Source organism: Strongylocentrotus purpuratus, unplaced genomic scaffold (assembly GCF_000002235.5).
Source record: "Strongylocentrotus purpuratus isolate Spur 01 unplaced genomic scaffold, Spur_5.0 spur5_scaffold_5, whole genome shotgun sequence".
Taxonomy (NCBI): Eukaryota; Metazoa; Echinodermata; class Echinoidea; order Camarodonta; family Strongylocentrotidae; genus Strongylocentrotus; species Strongylocentrotus purpuratus.
Genome location: NW_022145611.1, coordinates 275,690 through 297,929, shown reverse-complemented (window position 1 = coordinate 297,929; position 22,240 = coordinate 275,690). Strand labels below are relative to the sequence as shown.

General features: G+C 39.4%; 2 protein-coding genes across 2 annotated transcripts; one reads left to right on the top strand and one right to left on the bottom strand.

The window, feature by feature from the left end:
* Positions 1-169: 169 nt before the first annotated feature.
* Positions 170-9,976, bottom strand: LOC588250. The gene is made up of 8 exons (XM_787943.5): positions 9,842-9,976; positions 7,549-8,286; positions 6,798-7,343; positions 6,176-6,362; positions 5,773-6,027; positions 5,443-5,596; positions 4,793-4,932; positions 170-553 (listed from the first exon to the last, which is right to left on the bottom strand). Exons 3-8 carry the CDS (start codon positions 7,209-7,211, stop codon positions 393-395), a joined length of 1,311 nt encoding a protein of 436 aa, XP_793036.5. The 5' UTR covers positions 7,212-7,343; positions 7,549-8,286; positions 9,842-9,976; the 3' UTR covers positions 170-392.
* A 669-nt stretch (positions 9,977-10,645) lies between these two features.
* LOC115929460 lies at positions 10,646-21,555 on the top strand. Its single transcript, XM_030998406.1, has 2 exons — positions 10,646-14,697; positions 21,441-21,555. The coding sequence occupies exons 1-2, from the start codon at positions 10,646-10,648 to the stop codon at positions 21,553-21,555; spliced, it is 4,167 nt and encodes a 1,388-aa protein (XP_030854266.1).
* The last annotated feature ends 685 nt before the right edge of the window (positions 21,556-22,240 follow it).

Sequence of the window (22,240 nt, the reverse complement as noted above, 5' to 3'; positions counted from 1 at the left end):
ACCTCTGTGACCCTTGACCTTTGACATACGTGCTCCAAAATCTAATCAGATCGTCTTCCTATGGTGATAAATACTATTCCAGAGTCTTAAGTTTAAATCTTAAATGGTTCTTGAGATATTGTGATAACGGTCAAACGGGACGGACGTACGGACGGACAACCCGAAAACATGATGCCTCCGGCACCACCTTCGGTGGCGGAGGCATAAAAAAATGGCGTCCGAATATTCAGGTATTCGCCTGTGAGCCTAGGAATGTACTCGGGTACCTCATTACACTGTTGTGCACAGCCCTACTAAGTATGACCCTTTTTGAGCAGTTGTGATCAGTATGACATGTAAACTTTGTGCTAGTGGATTCAGCGAATAGTTATTCACAAAGGAACACAAAGCAATTATTGGTCAAGAGAAAATCTGCTGCGATGCCGTTGAATGATCTCCTCTCTGGATGGATAGACATGGCTACTGGTCAGTGGTGGTGGAGACGGCTGCCTTGGAAGTGGTGATGCATCGCTCTCATATTCGGAAATGTCAGCCATGAGTTCCACAACATAGGCTAAAGACAGAAGAAGAAAATAAAAGGAAAAATCACACATTTTGCTATGCACTTGAGTGCTTGTGTCCAAACACTGGTAATTATTTATCAGTAATCATTTCCCTGATTTCTTGCTCCAACATCAACAAAGCTTTTTCCTATTATTGCTCTTATGGCCATGCTTGTAATTTCTACCATCTTCTTGGAAGATGACATAAATTCACACAGACAAAATTATCAGGTGGGCTGTATCTAATACAGACCACCTTATATTTTTGTTAAAATCGCCTTTATTATCAGGTGGGCTGTATCTAATACAGACCACCTTATATTTTTGTTAAAATTGCCTTTATTATTTATTTATTTATCAGGTGGGCTGTATAACGTACAGACCACCTTATAATTTCGTTAGAATTGCCTTTATTTATTTATTTATTTATTATTATATATTTTTCTTATTTCTAACCACTTTTTCAAGATAACTTGGAAATGGCTCAATCAAATGCCTTGAAATTTGGCACACATATGTATAGGCATATGTACAAAGCACAATAACGTTTTCAACGTTGACCTTCACTGATGACGTCATCTAGGCGCCATTTTGTAAAATTTTACGAAAATCAACTCATGATCATATCTTAATAATAATAATAATAATATTGGCATTTATATAGCGCTCTTACAGACATACATGTGTATCACAGCGCTTTACAAATTATTATTATTACCCCGGTCATCGGATTCAGGCTTACCCGCACACAAGGTATGCACATTCTCCACTCCCTGGGGAGCATTCCAGCCAGTCGCCATTTTACAAGCGCCACATGCTAATCAAACCACATTAGCTTTCGCATCCTACCGGGTACCCATTTTAACACCTGGGTGGAGAGTGGCAAATGTAGATCAATGTCTTGCCAAAGGACATTAGTGCCGCGGCGGGACTTGAACCGCGGACCTTGTGATCCACAGTCCGGTGACTTATCCACTCGACCACGACACCTCTTCATAACCAAAAGGCATTTCTCATTCATATTTATCATGATCAAGGTCAATATCCGTCCGGTCAATTTGAGGTCAAATAACGCGCGCGTGCGCGTATGTCCGCGCGTCAATGCGCGCGCAAAATTTTGAAATGCTCAAAATCGTCTCAAAATCATTTTGCATACGTTTTAGGCCATTCTAAGCATTTTATAAAAAATCGCGCACGCGCGCATGCGCGCGCGTTTTCGCGCGTAAAACTATTACACAACATAGAATCGCCATTTTTTTCTTTAATAATATTGCACCTATTTTTACAAACGAATTGATACAAAGTTTATTTCTTTATGACTATTAATAACGGAATGATCAACCGTTTAACATAAATTTCTGTGCGCGCGAGCTCTTGTAATACATAGCATATATGGGCAAAAACATGCCTATACAAAATCCATTGTGGCTCTTTAGGATGCAAGGTGACCCCAATTTGTTTTTAATATCCTGATAAATTATAAGTCGGAGATATGATTTCATTTCTCATTTGGCCATTAAGTGTATCGTGACATCATCATATTGGCCTTGGAACTCAAAATACGAATTTGCATATTATGAAGTCAGCATATTTATGGAAAATTGATTGTATCTCTGTAAATATTGATCGATTTTCTTCCAAATGTTCTAGCTGAGACAATTTTCTACAAATGCAGTTTCAATCATTCATCATTTTGATAAAGGCATCAGTCACTTTTTCACATTTTGCGTGTATTTTCTATGGGACATGATTTTTTCTCAAAACTTGATTCTACATTCCCATCTTTCGCGAGCAATATCTACGTTGTTTTAGTTTCGTTTTCGCTGAACTTCGAGTATGTTGTAGCTGAGACGAAAAGCTATCTCAAATGAACCCTTTATTTTCTCTCAATTTTTTGATGGATCAGCCCACCTATACTTGTTCCAAACAAGTATTACAAATCTAGTTTATTATTTATTTTTCTTATTTTCACCCACTTTTTTGTTAGCAAGATAACTTTGAAATGGTTCAATCAAATGCTTTGATATTTGGCACACATATGTATAGGCATATGGACAAGACACGGTAAGGTTTTCAACCTTGACCTTGACTGATGACGTCATCTAGGCGCCATTTTGTGAAATTTTCTGAAAATCATCTCATGATCATATCTTCATAACCAAAAGGTATTTATCATTCATATTTATCATGATCAAGGTCAATATCAGTCCGGTCAATTTCATGTCCAAAAACACGCGCGTGCGCGTACGTCCGCGCGTCAGTGCGCGCGCAAAAATTTTAAATGCTCAAAATCGTCTCAAATTAATTTTGCATACGTTTCAGGTCATTTTAAGCATTTTATTAACAATCGCGCGTACGAGCATGCGCGCGCATTTTCGCGCGTAACACCATTACACAACATAGAATCGCCATTTTTTTTTCTTTCATGATATTTCTCATATTTTTTCGAGGAATTTGATACCATGTTTATCTCCTTATGACCATTAATAACAAGATGAGCGTCAATTCAAGATAAATGTCCGTGCGTGCGAGCTCTTTTATTACATAGCATATATGGGCAAAAACATGCCTATACAAAATCCATTATAGCTCTTTGGAATGAATCGTGACCTTCAATGTTTTTTTATTTTTAAATAGAGTATGAGTCGGAAATATGATTCCAAGTCTCATTTGGCCATTAAGTGTATCGTGACATCATCATAATGGCCTTGGAACTCAAAATACGAATTTGCATATTATGAAGTCAGCATATTTATGTAAAATTGATTGTATCTCTGTATATATTGATCGATTTTCTTCAAAATTTCGATATGTTGTAGCTAAGATAATTCTCTACAAGTTTAATAATAATCATTTTTCATTTTGATGACGTCATCAGAGTAAAAATTTCGATTAAAGGGCACATATCAGAAATTTCTGAAGTTGCGTGTTATGCCTATGGAAGGTGAATTTCGTTTACATCATTACATCAATGACATTGTTTTTTAGCAGTATCTCGCTTATTTTTGCTCTATTTTGTCTCAAATTTTAGTTGACCAGCCCACCTATACTTGTTCCAAACAAGTATTATGTCTAGTTTATTATTTATTTTTCTTATTTCGACCCACTTTTAGTTAGCAAGATATCTTTGAAATTATTCAATCAAATGCTTTGAAATTTGGCACACATATTTATTGGCATGAGGAAAGAGCACAGTAAGGTTTTCAACCTTGACCTTGACTGAAAACGTTATCTAGGCGCCATTTTGTGCAATTTTCTGAAAAAAAACTCATGATCATATCTTCATAACCAAAAGGTATTTCTCATTCATATTTATTATGATCAAGGTCAATATCAGTCCAGTCAATTTCAGGTCAAAAAACGCGCGCGTGCGCGTACGTCCGCGCGTCAATGCGCGCGCAAAATTTTTAAATGCTCAAAATCGTCTCAAATTTATTTTGCATACGTTTCAGGTCATTTTTAGCATTTTATAAAAAAAATCGCGCGTACGAGCATGCGCGCGCGTTTTCGAGCGTAACACCATTAAAAAACATAGAATCGCCATTTTTTTTTCTTTCATGATATTTCTCATATTTTTTCAAGGAATTTGATTCCATGTTTATCTCTTAATGACCATTATTAACAAGATGAGCGTAAATTCAAGATAAATGTCAGTGCGCGCGAGGTCTTTTAATACATAGCATATATGGGCAAAAACATGCCTATACAAAATCCGTTATAGCTCTTTGGAATGCACCAGGATCCTCAATTTTTTTTCATATTAAGATAGAGTATGAGTTGGAAATATGATTCCATGTCTCATTTGGCCATTAAGTGTATCGTGACATCATCACAATGGCCTTGGAACTCAAAATATGAATTTGCATATTATGACGTCAGCATATTTATGTAAAATTGATTGTATCTCTGTAAATATTGATCAATTTTCTTCAAAATTTCGATATGTTGTAGCTAAGACAATTCTCTACAAGCGCAGTAATAACCATTTTTCATTTTGATGACGTCATCATAGTGAAAATTTTGATTAAAGGCCTCATGTCAAAAACTTCATAATTTGCGTGTTATGCCTATAGAAGGTGAATTTAGTTCACGTTATGAATCTACATGATATTGTCTTTTAAGAATTTGTAAGCAGTATGTCGCTTATTTTTGCTCTATTTTGTCTCAAATGTTAGTTGACCAGCCCACCTATACTTGTTCCAAACAAGTATTATATGTCTAATTTAATTTGAATCTTTGCACTGACTTACAGTGGATGCGTGGTTCTTTGACAGAAGCAGCTCCTGGTTTGTACTTCGGCTTGCTGATGGCATAGCGCTTCTCCCCTTTCTTTGTGGTTGCTTGTTTGCGGTCACTGTTTGCATTGTAATGTAATGCTGCCAAATGAAGCCTGGTGAAAAAGAAAAAAAAATATCCTTTAATCTATGTATTTCTAAGTGGACATAATATGAACAAGAATGATAAATGATTTAATAATAAGTACTACTGACAATAATACTAGTAATATACTGAAATGGTCTTTCTTTAACACTCAGAGCTTTTTCCTTCAAAATTGTAGTCACCACTGCCTAATTTGACCTCGCGTAAATCGAAAAACATTGCATACATGCAAGTTCCAGGATTCTCAATTTCAAAGCATCCCCCTCTTGATTTTACCCATGTAAATAGAAGGTTGTCTAATTCATTGACATTTCATTAGTTCCAATAAAATTGACTTATGCACAAATAAAGATAGGGGCAGGTATTGTAATTTTTGTTTATTCTGTACACTTTTGCAGTTTTATGGCTTATGTCCTGACAGAAGGGTTAAATTAAATGAAGTAAAACCCTCCTTTTATGACATAATAACAATAATGAATTGTTTTACATGTTGAGTGTGCAAAATGCAATTTGGACTTACCTGCTCAGCATTCCATGATACTTGTACGACCTCATCTTTGGTGCAAACTGATCACGGCGTGAAAGGATTCCAAGGATGAAGTTTGTTTTCCAGATGACATCTTCTTGATGTCCTTCACTAGCTTCGTCATCAAGCTTCTCAGTAACGATGGTACCTAGATGAGAAAAAAGTAATATAATGTTTTATTCAAAGAACAATAGTTAAAAATAGTACAGCTCTGTATATAAAGCTCCCTTTTTTATTGACATTATAAACTGTACACTCAAGAACATTTTGGTTAAAATTAGAACATGCTCCATAAATATGACTCAAAAGTGACATAGCTTTTACCTGTCTTGAGCCATTTCTTTGGTCTTTCTCCTTGGAGATCCCCATGAAGACATCTTGGAAAGAGTTCTGAGTGTCCCTCGTGGATCCCCTGGATATGGTTGACAAGAGAAGTCCACTTTGCTTCCCGGGGGTCACCTTCCTCATCCTTTGTTGATGATGCCACCCAGTACACATGGTTTGTTATACTTCTCTCCCAGACTAGCAGATCTTCAAAACTCTTCTGTTTGGCAAGAGCATGGATCTTTTTCTGGACACCTGTTGATAGAAACAAAACAAGACTTATCAAATTAAGTTTGTGGTACCAATACATATGAGATTTTTAAAACAACCCATACTTGTATGCTTTCAAAGCCTCTTCTTGTTTTCAGAGTTTAAAGACCTGAAAAAACATACAACAACGTACTTTTCGCTAAATGCCAGACATCATAGGTGTGTAGGATGGTTGGTGAGTTTTCCCTCACGTACTTGGCAAGCTGCAGATGTCTGTCAGTGATGAGCTTCCCAATATCTAGTCCGTTGCTGGCTAGAAATGCCTGGAGCCTTTTGAACCCCTCTAGCTCCATATGGTAGCTGGACTTGACCTCATTACTCTGAAATAAGAAGAACAATGGTTATCATACAGCAGAATTGATAACTTATGAATACATTACACCTATACAAGGTGACCCATAAAAGACAGTAGCTTTTTGTCATACTGGTATTTCAGAAATATGAATAATTCACAATAAAAAAAACAGAAAACATTATCTGAACAAATTTCAAGATTTCTAATTTTAGTAGGTCATTTTTCATTTCATCATAAAGACTGGAAATCAATTGTTCTATTTTCAGGGACCACCCTGTATGAAGAAAAGAACAGTTTAAAGCTGTGGTCACCATTTCAATTAATTGCATGCCATGGGAATACATTTATGTTGTGTTATTCCTTTAATACGCAATGACATTTTTAAAACAGTTATTCTAGCAAAATAAATGAAAATATGCATGTATGAGTGAAATTAAATGATATAAATAAGTTGCAATACCTGAACCAACTCAAGGTCGACAATCTTGTTGATTTTGACTTCCAGTCCTGTATACACTCCATATTTTGCAGAGTGCCCTGGGCTGTCTGCCCGTCCATCACCAGCAAGTGTAAGGGGAGTTGCAGCTGCGACCAGTTGTTGGACCACCTTCTGTTGGTCCTGTACCCACTTCTTTTCGATGACTGGCTGGAGGATGGTTCTTTGAATCCCATAAAAAGTCTGCTCTGAGATGCAGGCTACCCGAAGGTTGCCTAGTATCCGTTCAACCTTCTTCCAGCTCCCTCCCGCAAATAGGGTTGATGCAGAAAGCAGCACGTTTCCTGCAGGTGTTCTGTGAAAGTAGGGCTGGCTTTCCCACTTCCACATCTTGCCGCAAGAGTAGCATTCGGCGTTCACAATGACCATGGTCCCCATCTCTCTCTTCCTAACGCTAACGTTGCCTGAACACGATATTGCTTTCCCTCGAACACGATATACTTCTTTTCTTCATGAGGAGGAACAACCATACCTGGTTCCACTGCCACTGCAGGAGATCTTCCAACACGGCTGAAATGACAAGAAAACATATAAAATTTGAAAACAGTAATATTGAACTAAGTTATGTTCTCCACTTTTATATATCATTAAGAATTAAAAATTAAGTTGGAGAGATGTGTGATACCATCGCTGAAAATGGGCTAAATTGAATAGACTGTTTCTGCTTTGCATTTAATGTGAAAACACAAATAGAATGTAATAAAAACACACTTACGTTTTGCACAGCTTTTTGCGAGGTTTCTGGGGTGTGCTCTGGTAGTCCGAAGACGACTCTGAAGATTTGGGGAGGTAGTCTGAGGTTTCATGTTTATCATCTGACGATATCTCCTCTTCTTCCTGCTTTCCATCCTCCACTTCCTCTACTTCCATCATTTCCTGCTCCTTCACCTTCTCTTCCTGTGGAATGTTGCACATTGTCCCTTTGGTCCTTTCTGGATCAGTCATTTCTGGTGCAAAATACTGTGTACCTCTATCGCACATGTGAAATGACAAGGTCTGGATACCTGCAAAAAAAAATATAAAAAATAACACATTTTCACTGATTTATCAATATACTCCAAAATTATTTCAGTCTCATTTATAGTCCATGCTGGTCTCAAACATTATAATTTCATTCCAAAGCAACCCACATTTAGTTGGAATTTTTCCTATGGCAAAAACAATTAAGATCGTGACCTGATTTTACTGCTTTGACTACAGTATATTAAAATGTATAGGCTTAGCTAATTCCAGCTTGGTTATCAAACAAAATGAAAAATACTAAACTTATACACTTAAAGTTCTAAGTCATACATTTAATTCTACTGGAAAGACTGCTCTGTCTACTGGAAATATCATTGAATTCAAACTTATGTTTTACTCTGGTAGCTACAGATCTCTGGGTACCAGAAGATTGGGAAGGCCCTACGACAGTCTCGGGTTGCTGCTACATATCCATCAGATGTACGGACCCCTGAAACATATCAAAAGGAATTTGAAAAGTGAGAACTGTCACAACCTCTACTTAGAGTAGAATGTACTGAATGCATCATCATTTTTAAGCATTTTTTTCTTCTTAGCTGAATGAATTGTGAATTGTATACAGATAAATTTTAATTGAAATTGAATATTCATTATACTTATCCTATTATTAACATCATTATTATCATTATAACTATTATCATTATTATTATCATCCAGATTACTATAATTATACCATACCAAAAAGAAAGATCTAACACATTACAATGATGCCTTGTCAAAGAAAAAAAATTGACCTGGCTACCAATGAATGATCTCTAGATATCTAGATCTAGGACTAGTTCTACACTTCTTTAAAAATAAGGGAAACGCTCTCGGCGGTCTCGCCTGCATTACGCAATTCGATATGATGACAAACTGAGGTTGGAACATTATGCATAGGCAGGGTGGCCCATTAGCAGGCCCCCCAAAATGAAATCCTCTAAATATAATCACATTTTGAAGTGAATATTGCCTAAGAATCATCAGAAGAATTATTTACTATTAAATGTACCACGATCGATAACTTGAATGAAATATATGAACAAATTAATTAAAAAAATTATTAATTCTCATATTAAGTTGTGAAAACATAATCCAAGTCTACTGACCTTTGACCTTGTGACCTGCAATTTGTGTCATATTATTTGTGATACTTGATAACCCTTGGGTACAAGTTTCATGGAAATTGAACAATCAATTTTGAAAATATGCTAAAAAATTCAAAATCTTGATGTTGATGCCACAACAAAGTCTAAGTTTGTTGACCTAAAATGACCTTTGACCTTAACTTAGTGACCTGAAATACTACTCACATGATTGGGGATACTTGATAACCCTATAGTCCAAGTTTCATTGACTAAGAACTTAAACGATCAAAATTATATCAAAAATTCAAAAACTTAACCTTAGGTTAAGTTTTCGATGATGATGCCACAACATAGTCCAAGTCTGTTGACCTGAAATGACCTTTGACCTTGACTTTGTGACCTGAAATTCTACTCACATGATTGGGGATACTTGATAACCCTATAGTCCAAGTTTCATTGACTAAGAACTTATACTTTCAAAATTATATCAAAAATTCAAAAACTTAACCTGAGGTTAAGTTTTTGATGTTGACGCCGCCGCCGCCATCGCCATCGCCGCCGCCGCCATCGCCGTCCCCGCCGCCGTCACCGGAAAAGCGGCGCCTATGTCTCGCTTTTTTGCTACGCAGGCGAGACAAAAATTAACTCCATCAATGAACACGGATTATGATGCAAGAGATGCGGGGGCAAAGACATAACCGGCATGTGATGGGGGGTTGAAAAGTACCATCAACATGATTGATCAAGACGAAGAAGAACCGTACCCCACAGCGTCCGCGTCCGGCCCGGCAACTCTCCCCGCCCAATTCCCAACCCGGCCCGGAGCAGGATATGGCGGTCAAATACGCAAGTCAGCTCAGCTGAGCTCACTCAGACTCAGGCACAAAACGAAAGCGATTTTTTTTTTCTTCAACTTACCCTTTTTCTTTCTCTCTTCACTGCAGCCGGTCGTGTTGGTAAATCTTGCTTCTTGGAAGACTTCACTCCAAATCTGATCGTTGGAATAGCCGAATCTTTAAGCTTGCTTCTCCTTTTCTTCATGCCAAATTCGGAATACAGGCTGAAGTTATGCAGAACTCCTAATTTGAATATAACTTACACCTGTATGTGCTCATTGTTAAACAGCCATGCACATTCATTCAGAAGCAACCATGCAGAAAGCACTCTTCAATACAGTACTCTTGGCACACAGAGTGTGTGATGTATTTAATGAGTAATTAGCCATGCACACATTCAACCCTCATACACTGCCTTATGTACTGGACATGTGAGAGTGGTAAGTTGCACTTGACCACTAGCATGCACAGCATAAGCATCATGTTTTAGTTACACCAATAAACTCCTGAACCTCAAGCAAAGATATGTGGAGCTTTATTACTTTCTTGACCCAGCTACATTTAGTAAAGTACTAACCAAGAAGTCAACATAACAAACCCACTATTTTTGACATGGTGGCAAGCGGTGAGTGCAAGTCACCAACATGCCAGTTTTTTGTGCCAGTCTACCAGTACAGTACCATGTGCTACACATCAGCAGCCATCTTGGATTTTGCAACACAGCAGCAGCCATTTTGGATTTTTCCTTGTTCAGGAGAAACACACAGGAATTTGTAGACACCATTATTCCATGAACAGTTAGTTTGTTTGATGCCTGAGGGTTAGTGGCGACACATTCCAGCATTTTGTTCCTTTTTCTGAAGCACAGCATTGAAGTAACATTAACATGGCTGATCATATTCCACGAATGGATTGGGGTGCACCAAACCTTGCTGAAGCTTTTCGTATGTTCAGACAAAGATTGAGCCTATACTTTTTGGCTAAGCACACACCTAAAGAGGATGAAGTTCCTATCATTCTACTTGCTGCGGGTGAAGAGGGCCTTCAGCGATACAATTGTTGGACATTATCGGAGTCTGAACAAACAGCAAAGATCATCCTAGACCGTTTTGAGGAGCAACTAGAACCTCAAGACAATTTTCGAGTATGTCGGCTGAAGTTGTCAAGAACAATGCAGAGGCCAGATGAAAAGTTGGACGATTTCATAAACAGATGTCGACAGATAGCTCGTAAATGCGAATTTGATCACAAGGAGCTAGATGAGCGAATCCTTGAACAGATTATTGTAAGCACACCCATCGCAGATTTCCGGAAGGACCTACTTACTACGAAGAAGGACTTTACACTACAGGGTGCTCTACAGCTGGGAAGGACATATGAAGCATCAGAGTCACATGTCCAAACCCTCCAGTCTCTGTATCATCCAACACAGAGCATAGATGCAGTGCAACAGCAGAAACAACCTAAGAGTTTATGTAAGAACTGTGGGAGACAACATAGATTCGGCAAGGAGTATTGTCCAGCAGCGAGTGTTACATGTTTCTCGTGCAATAAGCAAGGACATTATGCTCAATTGTGCTTATCGACCAAGCTCAAACAACCACAGAAATATCATAAGTCTTATGCTTCTTCCCGGAAGAAGAGGGGGGTGGATGAACGCCAACACCCATCACGACGTTCCAAACAGGTGGATAACGTGCGAGAGGAACACACCGAATCTGAAAGTGAACTGGGTACATTACCACAACGATTTGACAGTTTTCATTTTGACACGATTATCATTGACTCTGTGAAGAGGAATGAAGCTATTGCACACTTGGACATCAAATTGGACGACAAACCAGGTGTCCATGACCTGAAAGTAAAGGTGGATACAGGAGCAGAAGCGAATACACTGCCACTTCGAACTTTCAGAAACATGTATCCAGAGCAGCTTGATCGTCAAGGTTTTCCACGAAATCTACCAGATGCAGGCACAATCCTTTCAGCTTACAATGAAACGCTGATTGGTCAGTATGGAACAGTTGTTATTTCCTGCAAGTATGGAGACACAGCATGGACTGATACCTTATTTTACGTAGTTCAGTCCAACGGCCCAGTGATACTTGGTCTCCAGTCATCTGTAGAGTTTGGACTTGTTACTCTCCATTGCTCTTTGAACATTGCAACACAAGTCAGTGGTGTCCAGGCTCTAGTACAACTCTTTCCACAGCAGTTCGATAGGATTGGAGAATTTCGTACCACACATCACTTGACAGTTGACCCCAACGTTCCAAGTCATGTCGACGCTCCTAGAAAGATGCCTATTGCCTTGAAAGACAAAGTCAAGGCAGAACTGGACAGTATGGAGAGCCAGGGTGTGATCAAGCAAATCATTGAACCAACCGAATGGGTGAACTCAATCACATATGTCACCAAGAAGGATGGAAGCATTCGCATTTGCTTAGACCCTCGCAGATTGAACAAGGCACTTATCAGACCTCACTACAAACAGCAGACCTTGGAGGAGTTGAATCACAAGTTTCACAACATGCAGCACTTCTCCAAGTTAGATGCAAAGTGCGGCTACTGGTCAGTTAAGTTAGATGAGGCCAGCCAAAGACTTACCACATTCCAGACACCTTTTGGAAGATATGTCTTCTGTCGCCTACCATTTGGACTCAGTGTAAGTCAGGACATTTTCCAGTTGGAGATGGACAGAGTTCTAGAAGGCTGTACAGGGGCAGAATGCATAGCAGATGATATTGTAATCTTTGGGCGTACAGTAGAAGAGCATGACCGCAACCTTCTCAACTTCATGCAAGTAGCAGCAAAGAGAGGCCTCACACTGAACTCAAACAAGTGCCATATCAGGCAAACGAGTATCAACTTCTTTGGTAATCGATACTCAAAGGATGGTATCCAGCCAGATCCCCAGAAGGTAGCTGACCTCGCAGGAATGCCGACTCCGAGCACCAAGGCTGAGTTGCAGCATTTCCTAGGTTTCATTACTTACCTGTCTCACTTCATCCCAGATTTCAGCACAAAGACTGCAGTTCTGAGAGATCTCCTTAAGAAAGAGGCTGATTTCATCTGGGAACCACATCATCAAGCAGCCATGGAGAAACTCAAGCAAGAAGTTTCAGAGAAGTCACTACTCCAGTTCTTCGACACAACATCCCCAGTGTATTTGCAGTGCGATGCAAGTCTTCAAGGGTTAGGAGTTGCACTCCTACAGCATGACCAGGAAGGTAGACTCCGCCCAGTAGCTTACGCAAGCAAAGCCCTATCTTCAACTGAAACACGCTATTCGTGTATTGAACGAGAGCTGCTTGCTATTGTGTTCGGAGTAGAACGTTTTCACACATATCTCTATGGCAGGCTATTCCATGTGATCACAGACCATAAGCCACTTCTGATGATTATGGACAAACCTCTCACAGCAGCCCCTCCAAGGCTACAAAGGATGTTGATTCGACTACAGGGATACAACTTCCAGATCACACACCGTCCAGGACTAGACAACCTGCTCGCAGACAGTCTCTCACGATTACCAAGCACTCACAACAATGAAACAGTTGAACTTGATCTGAGAGTAGATCTGGTGCAGTTCTCGTCAAGGAAAGTAGATGAACTGAAACACACTACAAGCCAAGACAAAGTCCTAAGTGCACTGATGGAAGTTATTGTGACGGGCTGGCCTGATACGGTGAAGCAAGTGCAACCAGAGTTGAGAAAGTTCTGGAGTTACCGAGATGAGTTAACAGTAAGCGACGGTATAATTCTCAAGGGAAACAGAGTGGTCATTCCCAAGCAGATGCAACCAGACATCTTGGAAAAGCTCCATACCAGTCACCTAGGCCAACAAAAAACCAAGTTGCTGGCCAGAGGAAAGGTGTTCTGGAGTAACATGAACAAAGACATTGACAGAGTGGTGCAGTCATGTGTGAGATGCCAGGAACATCAACCAGCGCAAACGCCAGAACCACTCCAGCCACACGACATTCCCACAATGCCCTGGAGCACGGTGGCAACAGACATGTTCGAACTCAAAGGCAAACAATGGTTAATTGTGGTGGACTACTACAGCAAGTACCCAGTGGTTCGCCAGTTACCAGACCAAGCAACAAGCAGTGCTGTAATCACTATGATGCAACAAGTGTTTGCAGAGCATGGCATACCAGCAAAGGTGGTGAGCGACAATGGACCCCAGTATGCCAGTTACCAGTTCAAGTCGTTTGCAGAATCATGGGGTTTTGAACATGCTACATCGTCCCCCAGACGACCACAAGGCAACGGATTTGTAGAGAGACAAATCAGAACCATCAAGGGTATCATGAAGAAGACTTCAGACATTCAGATAGCACTACTTCTTTGGCGTACAACTCCCATATCAGAGAAACTACCAAGTCCAGCTGAAGTTCTCATGAATCGCCAGTTGAGAACTACACTCCCAGCCAAGTTGCAGAGAACACAGCCAGATGCTGATGACATCTACAATCAGCTGCAGGAAAGACAGAATAGTCAAAAGTTCTATTTTGACAAACATGCCAGAAGAGCTGACTTGCCAGAGCTTTACCTTGGGCAAGATGTAAGGTATCGCGACCCAGTGTCCAGACGGTGGTGTCCTGCGACAGTAGATACCAGGGCCGAGGGACAGCGCTCCTACATTCTCCAGAGCCCTGAGGGAAATTACCTACGAAGAAACAGGCAGCACATAAGACCAGACCATACTGGCCAGTCTACCACTGAGGTTCCCGGGGGTGCTGAAAGCAACGTCCCAGGCGATGAAGGTGCCTCATCCACTGACCACGATGAGCAGTTGAGCACTCCACATCGTGCATTTCCCGAACCTCGAAGCAGCCCAGGACGGGAGGAGGCTCCACCTCGAAGCCCAGGACGGGGGGAGACTCCACCTCGACGACAACGTTCATCGCGAAACACCCAACGCCCTAAAAAGTATGATGATTTTGAGATGTAACTGATGAAGAAACGAAAATTAAGGCTGAACTCAATTTTTTAAGACAATAATGACTCAGTTGACATTCAGTTGTCAACCAAGTTCAACATTGGATCACATCAATGTAGGGACACGGGTGGTAAAGACCTGTGATCGAAGGTGAAGTTCTGGAACCTCTCCCTTCTTAGTCGCGAAGAAAGTATAAAGTATATATCTATATATGTTTTTTTTTTGCTATTTATTTCAGTACAATATATTGTTACATTGTTTTCATACAACTAAAAAGATTGAAAACTGTTGTCTATTTTTGTGTAAACTCACACAGGAAAAGAGATAAATGCATCAAATGTATTAAGGTAAATCTTAATTATGCAAATATGTTCACATTGACATGATTTGAAAGTGGTATTACAATTTACAAACGTACGAAAATACCAAAGTTCACATGGATTAACTGTGGACTGTATACTAAAAAGGAGTAACTTTATTTGTTTTAATCTTCATGAATGCTAAAGGATTTTCATTGATTTATACACTTTGGTATACAATGTGACAAACCATTCGATAGAAAATGATATAGTTTTGAAGAATAATGAGAAAAGCAGTATTAATAACTGTATTATGCTGATCATTAAGGTAACCCTTTCCAAGTGAAATGCCATCATTTTTGTTTTACAACTTGTATTCTGGATGTGTAAAACCCACTATTTTTGACAAGGCCAGGATTCTCAAAATCATCTACGGCAAAGTGATCACTGCAAATTGTGCTCCATTCACTTGGCCCTTGCCACTCTGCCCGCGTGAGCTTCACCTTTGCAACCCATATTTTCCTTAGATTTTCATCTTTAGGAAAGTTATGTAGGCTAACATCATCTTTCGGAGTCTTGCTACAACCCGCAACAATACATCGATTTGGCATTATTATGACACTGTCTCCAAAAATCGAAAGTTATTGTAAAGAATCAATCACGCGAAAATACTATTATGCAGTGGGACAATGGTCGATACGGTGAATTACATGCTCGCGCGGTTCCCCGATCATGTTTTCCTCACTTTTCATACGTCAGATCACGTGATCACGATGTCGCTGCGATTGCGATTTTTTGAGGGGCGGGCTTATGACTGTGTAAATCAGCAAAAATGTATTTTTGAAATGATTAATAAACACGAATGAATGCATGAAAAAGTGTGTGACAGATATTTTTTGGATTCTGATGTCTCCTTCTTACAAAAATAGGGCAATGAAAATTCTAATTGAGTGAACCTTTAAGACCTTTCTATCTTCCTTCCTATCTCCACTATCCTAGATCCTACAAATTTCTAACAAATTCCTCTAGATAGTCTAAGATATGTTCTTTAATCTGCGACATATAATCTGCCCTTCAAAATGCCATCTTCATACTCAAAATTCAAATCTGAAACTGACTCCGTCAAAAGTCTCTCAAATTCTTGAAAATTTGACCCCTAAATAATCTTAAACTGCAATAACTTTCTCATATAAATTCCATTTTGTATTTAAATCTCACAGTATCTATATCTCATAATTGCACATAGCCATGCCAAATTTCACGCTCCAATGGCTATGCAAAACATAAATAGCGCCCTCTAAAGTTCTGGGAATTGGCTTTCTTTCTGTGGCCGTATCTCCATTATGGTTTGGCAGACCCGTACCCTTTTTTGGATTTAGATACTTGAATATATGCCCTTTCCAGCCATATACAACATTATATACCCCAACACTGACCGACTTTGCGAAAAATGCCCTCCAAATATGCAGTTTTCAAGAAAATTGAGAAATAACTTCAACTTGCTCTAAAATGGCGATCCTTATACGTACGTCAATGAAACTTGGCAGACACATGTATCCATCCATATACGTGACAACCGTCTGCCAAGTTTGGTAAATTTTAATAACGTCAGCGCAAATTTATCGCCAAAAATGATGAATTTGCTATGCATTACGTAATAGCGCCTTTAATGCGTGCATTATAGGCGCTGACGTTATGCGCAGATGACAATGGTCACTGGTGTCAAACTGACCGCAATGAAGTGCCCTTTCGAATGATACCAAGTATGGTATATGTTCACACAGAAAATTTCGAGTAAATCACATTTGAACAAGGGTCACTATACAAATTCCGCCGAGTTTCGCCCAATTATAACACGTATCGGCTATGACGTCATTTTTTCAGACTGCTTTTCGCCCCCTAAACGTCCTTTTCTTTCCTTAAAATTTTCCAGTGACATTCTGAGTTGCGATACGCAGGGCACCTCGAGGCCGAATTTTTAAAATTGGTCAAGGGAGGCATTTAAGACGCCATTTTGTCCTATAAATCTATTTAAAATCACGTGTTTCGACAGGATTATCATAGAACAAAAGAGAGTTGTTTACTATAACAACCATAAAATTCTCTTTCCAATGATACCAAATACGTCCGATAAAAAGACATAAAGAGAGAGAAAAACAAAAATTAAAGTCCGGTCATAATACAGATCCTGTACGTTTTCCGCCCATGGGGCATATCAGGTTCACGCTTTTTGCCGCCGGAACGATCTTTATTACAATGACGAACATGCACTAAATCCCATTGGTTTTTGCACGCAGTGCTTGCAAGCCTTTCCTAGGTTCTTTCCTCTATCCCAATTTCTTTCAAACTTCGTAGGCGTAGTCACTACCATCCCATCAAAGGTCACTGTTGAGGCCTTTCTTTCGCCCTATATGCCTATCTCCAATATCACAGAAGCTACAGACTTCGTACAAATTGCTTTGGATGGTCTGAGAGAAGCTGTTTCGTTTGACACGTAGAAACATGGCGTCATTACACGCACATCGTTGTGACACGATTGCATTTCTAGTTTATACTTTGGTACCATGCATGGTATGCGTTTGTTGGAAAATCAAAAATTTCCAAATTTTTCGTCAAGCAAAAAAAAAAGCATATTTGAAAGCCTTCATGTCAGGGCCTGCAGAACGGTAGGGCTTGGGGGCTCGAGCCCCCCCCCCCCCTTTCCCCACTTAAAACAAAATTATGTTTGAGAGAAAAAGAAAGAAAGAGAAAGAAAGAAATTAATTACCTGCCAGTGTCACAAATCAGGTATCAAAATATGCTCATCTGACCAAAATTAAATATCTAAAACCCATGAGCTTCCTGGGAGCTCTGCCCCCTCGACCCCATCAAGAGCCCTACAGCCCCTAAGGCAGGACACTTGATACTCATCTGACTGTAAAAAAAATGCCTAAAACCCCTGAACTGAGCTTCAGGGGACTCAGCCTCCTTGACCACCCGCCATTTTTAGCGGTCAAATATGCTCATCTGACCTTAATTTAATGCCTGTAACCCCCGAGCTTCCGGGCCCGCTCCGCCCCCTGGTTTCCATCAGGGGCCCCTTAGACGGGCTCTTCAATCAGTGAATGTTCCGACCATAATTAAATGCCAGAAAAACCATGAGCTTCATGGGGCTCAGCGCCCCGCACCCCTAGCCAATTACTAGTGACCTGCCAGTGACAAAAATAAGGTATCTTAACATGCTTATCTGACTGTAATTTAACGCTAAACCCCCTCAGTTTCTGGGGGCTCCACCCCTTGAGCCCCTGGAACCCACGCCAATTTATGCTTTGCTATCCACAGTAGCACCCGATGGTTAAATAATACTCTGCAGGGCATGCATCAATGCATAATATGTTACATTGTAAGAGTCAGAGTGGTGGTGATATTTTCTTCTGCCTCCCAAACACCACTGCCCCTGAAAGATGATCCTCCTGAACTGTCCACCCCCCCCCCCCCCATCTCTAACTGCTTAGGTTCAAGGTTCAAGGTTCATTTTATTTCTTTCTTTCACAACATTTTTACATATAATAATAGAACAAAAAACAGCATAAGAAAAAACAATTTAAGTGCAATTTTAAGTCGATATATAATCCAAATGAAAGAAAGTGGAGACCTTAGAAAGCTGGGCTTGGAAGAGCAAGGTCCCCATATAAAATAATCCATCAATGTTTCACTTTTAAACAAGGGAAACGCTCTCGGCGGTCTCGCCTGCATAACGCAATTCAATATGATAAACCAGAACGTCAATGACGTAGCGCTCATCCGCATCTCGCAACAACAAATATCGTAAATTTTATGTGGTACACTTTTAAACTGGTCAAAAAATAAAAATTTGATGCCCTGGAAGGGACATACTGTAATTTCATTTCATTTGCATAAAGTACCATAAATAATCAATAGAGCAAAATCTCACAATTCTGTGTAGAAGTTTAGTGTTCCAAATTTAGCTCTACCAGATAAGGCAAACCAAATCAAAATCGGTCGAGAAATGAAGGAGAAGAAGCCTTTTTTGTGATTTCGAATAAATTTGCATAAATTAGCATAATTAATTAATGGAAAACAATTTCAAAATTCTGTGTAGAAGTTTAGTGTACCAAAGTTGCTCTACGATATAAAGCAAACCAAATCAAAATCAGTCAAGAAATGAAGGAGAAGAAGCCTTTTTTATGATTTCGAATAAATTTGCATAAATTAGCATAGATAATGAATTTCACGATTCTGTGTAGAAATTTTAAATCCCCCTCCTAGCCCTATCATATGAAACAATCAGAATCAAAATCGGTTGAAAAATAACGAAAAAGAAGCATTTTGAACATCTTTATGCGGTGCCACAACAAAGTCAAAGTTTGTTGACCTTAAATGACCTTTGACCTTAACGTAGTGACCTGAAATTCTACTCACATGATTGGGGAGACTTGATAACCCTATAGTCTAATTTTCATTGACTAAGAACTTATACTTTCAAAATTATATCAAAAATTCAAAAACTTAACCTTAGGTTAAGTTTTCGATGATGATGCTACAACATAGTCCAAGTCTGTTGACCTGAAATGACATTTGACCTTGACTTTGTGATCTGAAATTCTACTCACATGATTGGGGGTACTTGATTACCCTATGGTCAAAGTTTCATTGACTAAGAACTTATACTTTATAAATTATATCAAAAATTCAAAAACTTAACCTTAGGTTAAGTTTTTGATGTTGACGCCGTCGCCGTCGCCGTCGCCGCCGCCGTCACCGGAAAAGCGGCGCCTATGTCTCGCTTTTTGCTACGCAGGCGAGACAAAAATGTTTCAAAGTTATCAAAACTACACATGATTAAATATGGGGAAATATTTACAAAAGGGATAGCTTGAAATTTGAAAAGGAGAGGATGAAAATATATACAAAGGAATCGAGAGGAAAAAAGCAAACTGGAACCAGAAAAACAGAGAAAGAAGAAAGTTATATGTATATAGGGGAAAAAGGTATTTGGTGTAAAGAAAAAGAAAAATAGAAGAGAGGAGGGGGGGGGGGGGAGAGAGAGAGAATGTGAAATGCTGACATTTATATTGAATAATCAAACATAACAAAAACAAAAAGATAATGCACGTTATCAATAACAATTGACAAATTATTACCTAATATCATTTCTGGTGATATAATTTTTACGTTAATTGTCAACATATATAGTTACTCAATAAATGTATTTTGAATTTGCGTTTAAAAACAAAGACACTGACAGATCTAGTTACATTGATAGGAAGTGAGTTTCAAAATTTGGGACCAGTACAAGCCAGCGTCTTCAGAGCAAAAGCAGTTCTTACACGTGGAATATGAAGTGCAGTTGCCTGCCTTGTATTATAGCTATGAATTTGATTGTTCTTTCGAAATATTTGTACTAACGCATTTGGGAGGGTACCATTTTCAAAACCATACATAATTGCGCCTAACTGTATAAAGTAAATGTCTTCAACCTTCAAAAGCTTATTACTGTAGAACAAAACATTAGTATGAGCACGATAGCTCGCATTAAAAACAACTCTAACCACCCTCTTTTGGGCAACACAAATCTTATCTAATTGTGTTTTCAATGACTTCCCCCATGCCAGCACTCCATAATTGAGATAAGGCAAAATTAAAGTAGAATACAAAATAAGCAAAATTTCTTGTGGGACAAAAGAACTCAATTTATAAATTACACCAGTATTTCTAGACACGACTTTACAAATATTAGTACAAATGAGATTCCCAAGACCTGAAGACAGCTTCTCATCAATATGTAGCCCAAGAAACTTGGTGGAAGTTACTCTCACAACGTTAACATCATCAAAAAATATATTTCCAGGTACATCCTTTAGGGAGTTACTAAAAAACATATAGTTTGTCTTTTGAAGATTCAAGGACAACTTATTTGCATGAATCCACAAAATAACTTTCTTTAATTCAATATTAACTGTATCTAGTAATAAAACTTCAGGGTTTTTATGAGAAAAAAATACACTTGAATCATATGCGTATTTTGTTCTCATAAAAACCCTGAGGCTTCTGACGCACCCGCTCTTTTCTAATAACTAGTACTAGATCTAGATCTATAGTAAACTAGCTAACACTAGTAGCCTAAAGTAGGTACTACTATAGTACCATGTGGCCGGCATATGTATACTAATTACTAGTAGTCTACTACTACTATACTAGCAGGCCTGATACTTTTACCAGTTTACTAGTCTACTGGCCTAGTAGTACTAGTAGTAGTACTACTACTACTAGGCCAGTAGACCTAGTACTAAATAGGGTGAGTTCTACTAGATCTAAGTACAGTTACTAGCCCTTCATTGCAGCATGTTGACACTTACCATCGGAATCCTTTCCATTTGGTTTGGGATGGATCGCAGCTTCTTTCATGACTATGTTGCTTCCTTCATCTTCAGTCATCAGCGTTGCCTGCGGCTGCGATGTGTCATGAGCAGCAGGTACCGCGTGGCAGAGTACCGGCGCTACGCCAGCTGCATCATCAGTGACCTGATCATGAAGCCCAACATTTGAGCTTTTCTTATCCCCAATATCGGCAAAAGAGTAAACCCAACCTGTCTCCCTTGAATCCGAAATTGGGGTCCAGACATCATCCATCCAACTCGAAGCCGAAGGAGGAGTAGAGTCCTGGTTTGGAAGACGACTGGCGAGTGGCGACGTACGTAGGCTACACGTACATACCCCCACCCCACCCCTTCTCTCTCTCTCTCTCTCTCTCTCTCTCTCTCTCTCCCTCTCTCTCTCTCTCCCTCTCTCTCTCTCTCTCTCTCTCTCTCTCTCTCTCTCTCCCCTCCCTCCCCTCTCTCCCTCTCTCTCTCTCCCTCCCTCTCTCTCTCTCTCTCTCCCTCCCTCCCTCCCCCCCCCTCTCTCTCTCTCTCTCTCTCTCTCTTTCTCTCTCTCTCGTATCTATCATCCTCTCCCTCTCTTTCGAAACCGTAGGCCTATATAGGCTTACATGAATTAACATCAAATCATTTCTTTCTTTTCCTTTCATATGATAGAAATCGAATCATGATTACTAGAGCCCGATATGATCATAATCAGAAGCTGTGTTGATCAATTAAAGTTTCAAGCCTGGCGATTTGAAGTATTTTAGGGCCCTGTACCCATTTTTCTCACAACACGACATAATTATAACATCAGTTTCACCAAATCGTCACTTTCTTTTCCCTTTTTCTTCATTTTCTATGATTATTTT

Coding starts and splice junctions, on each gene's coding strand:
- LOC115929460 (XM_030998406.1), top strand. CDS start 10,646: ATGGCTGATCATATTCCACGAATGGATTGGGGTGCACCAAACCTTGCT. Junction 14,698..21,440: donor AACACCCAACGCCCTAAAAA/GTATGATGATTT, acceptor CTTCATCTTCAG/TCATCAGCGTTGCCTGCGGC.
- LOC588250 (XM_787943.5), bottom strand. CDS start 7,211: ATGGGGACCATGGTCATTGTGAACGCCGAATGCTACTCTTGCGGCAAG. Junction 5,597..5,772: donor AAAGAAATGGCTCAAGACAG/GTAAAAGCTATG, acceptor TTTCTCATCTAG/GTACCATCGTTACTGAGAAG. Junction 554..4,792: donor CAAAGAACCACGCATCCACT/GTAAGTCAGTGC, acceptor TTCTGTCTTTAG/CCTATGTTGTGGAACTCATG.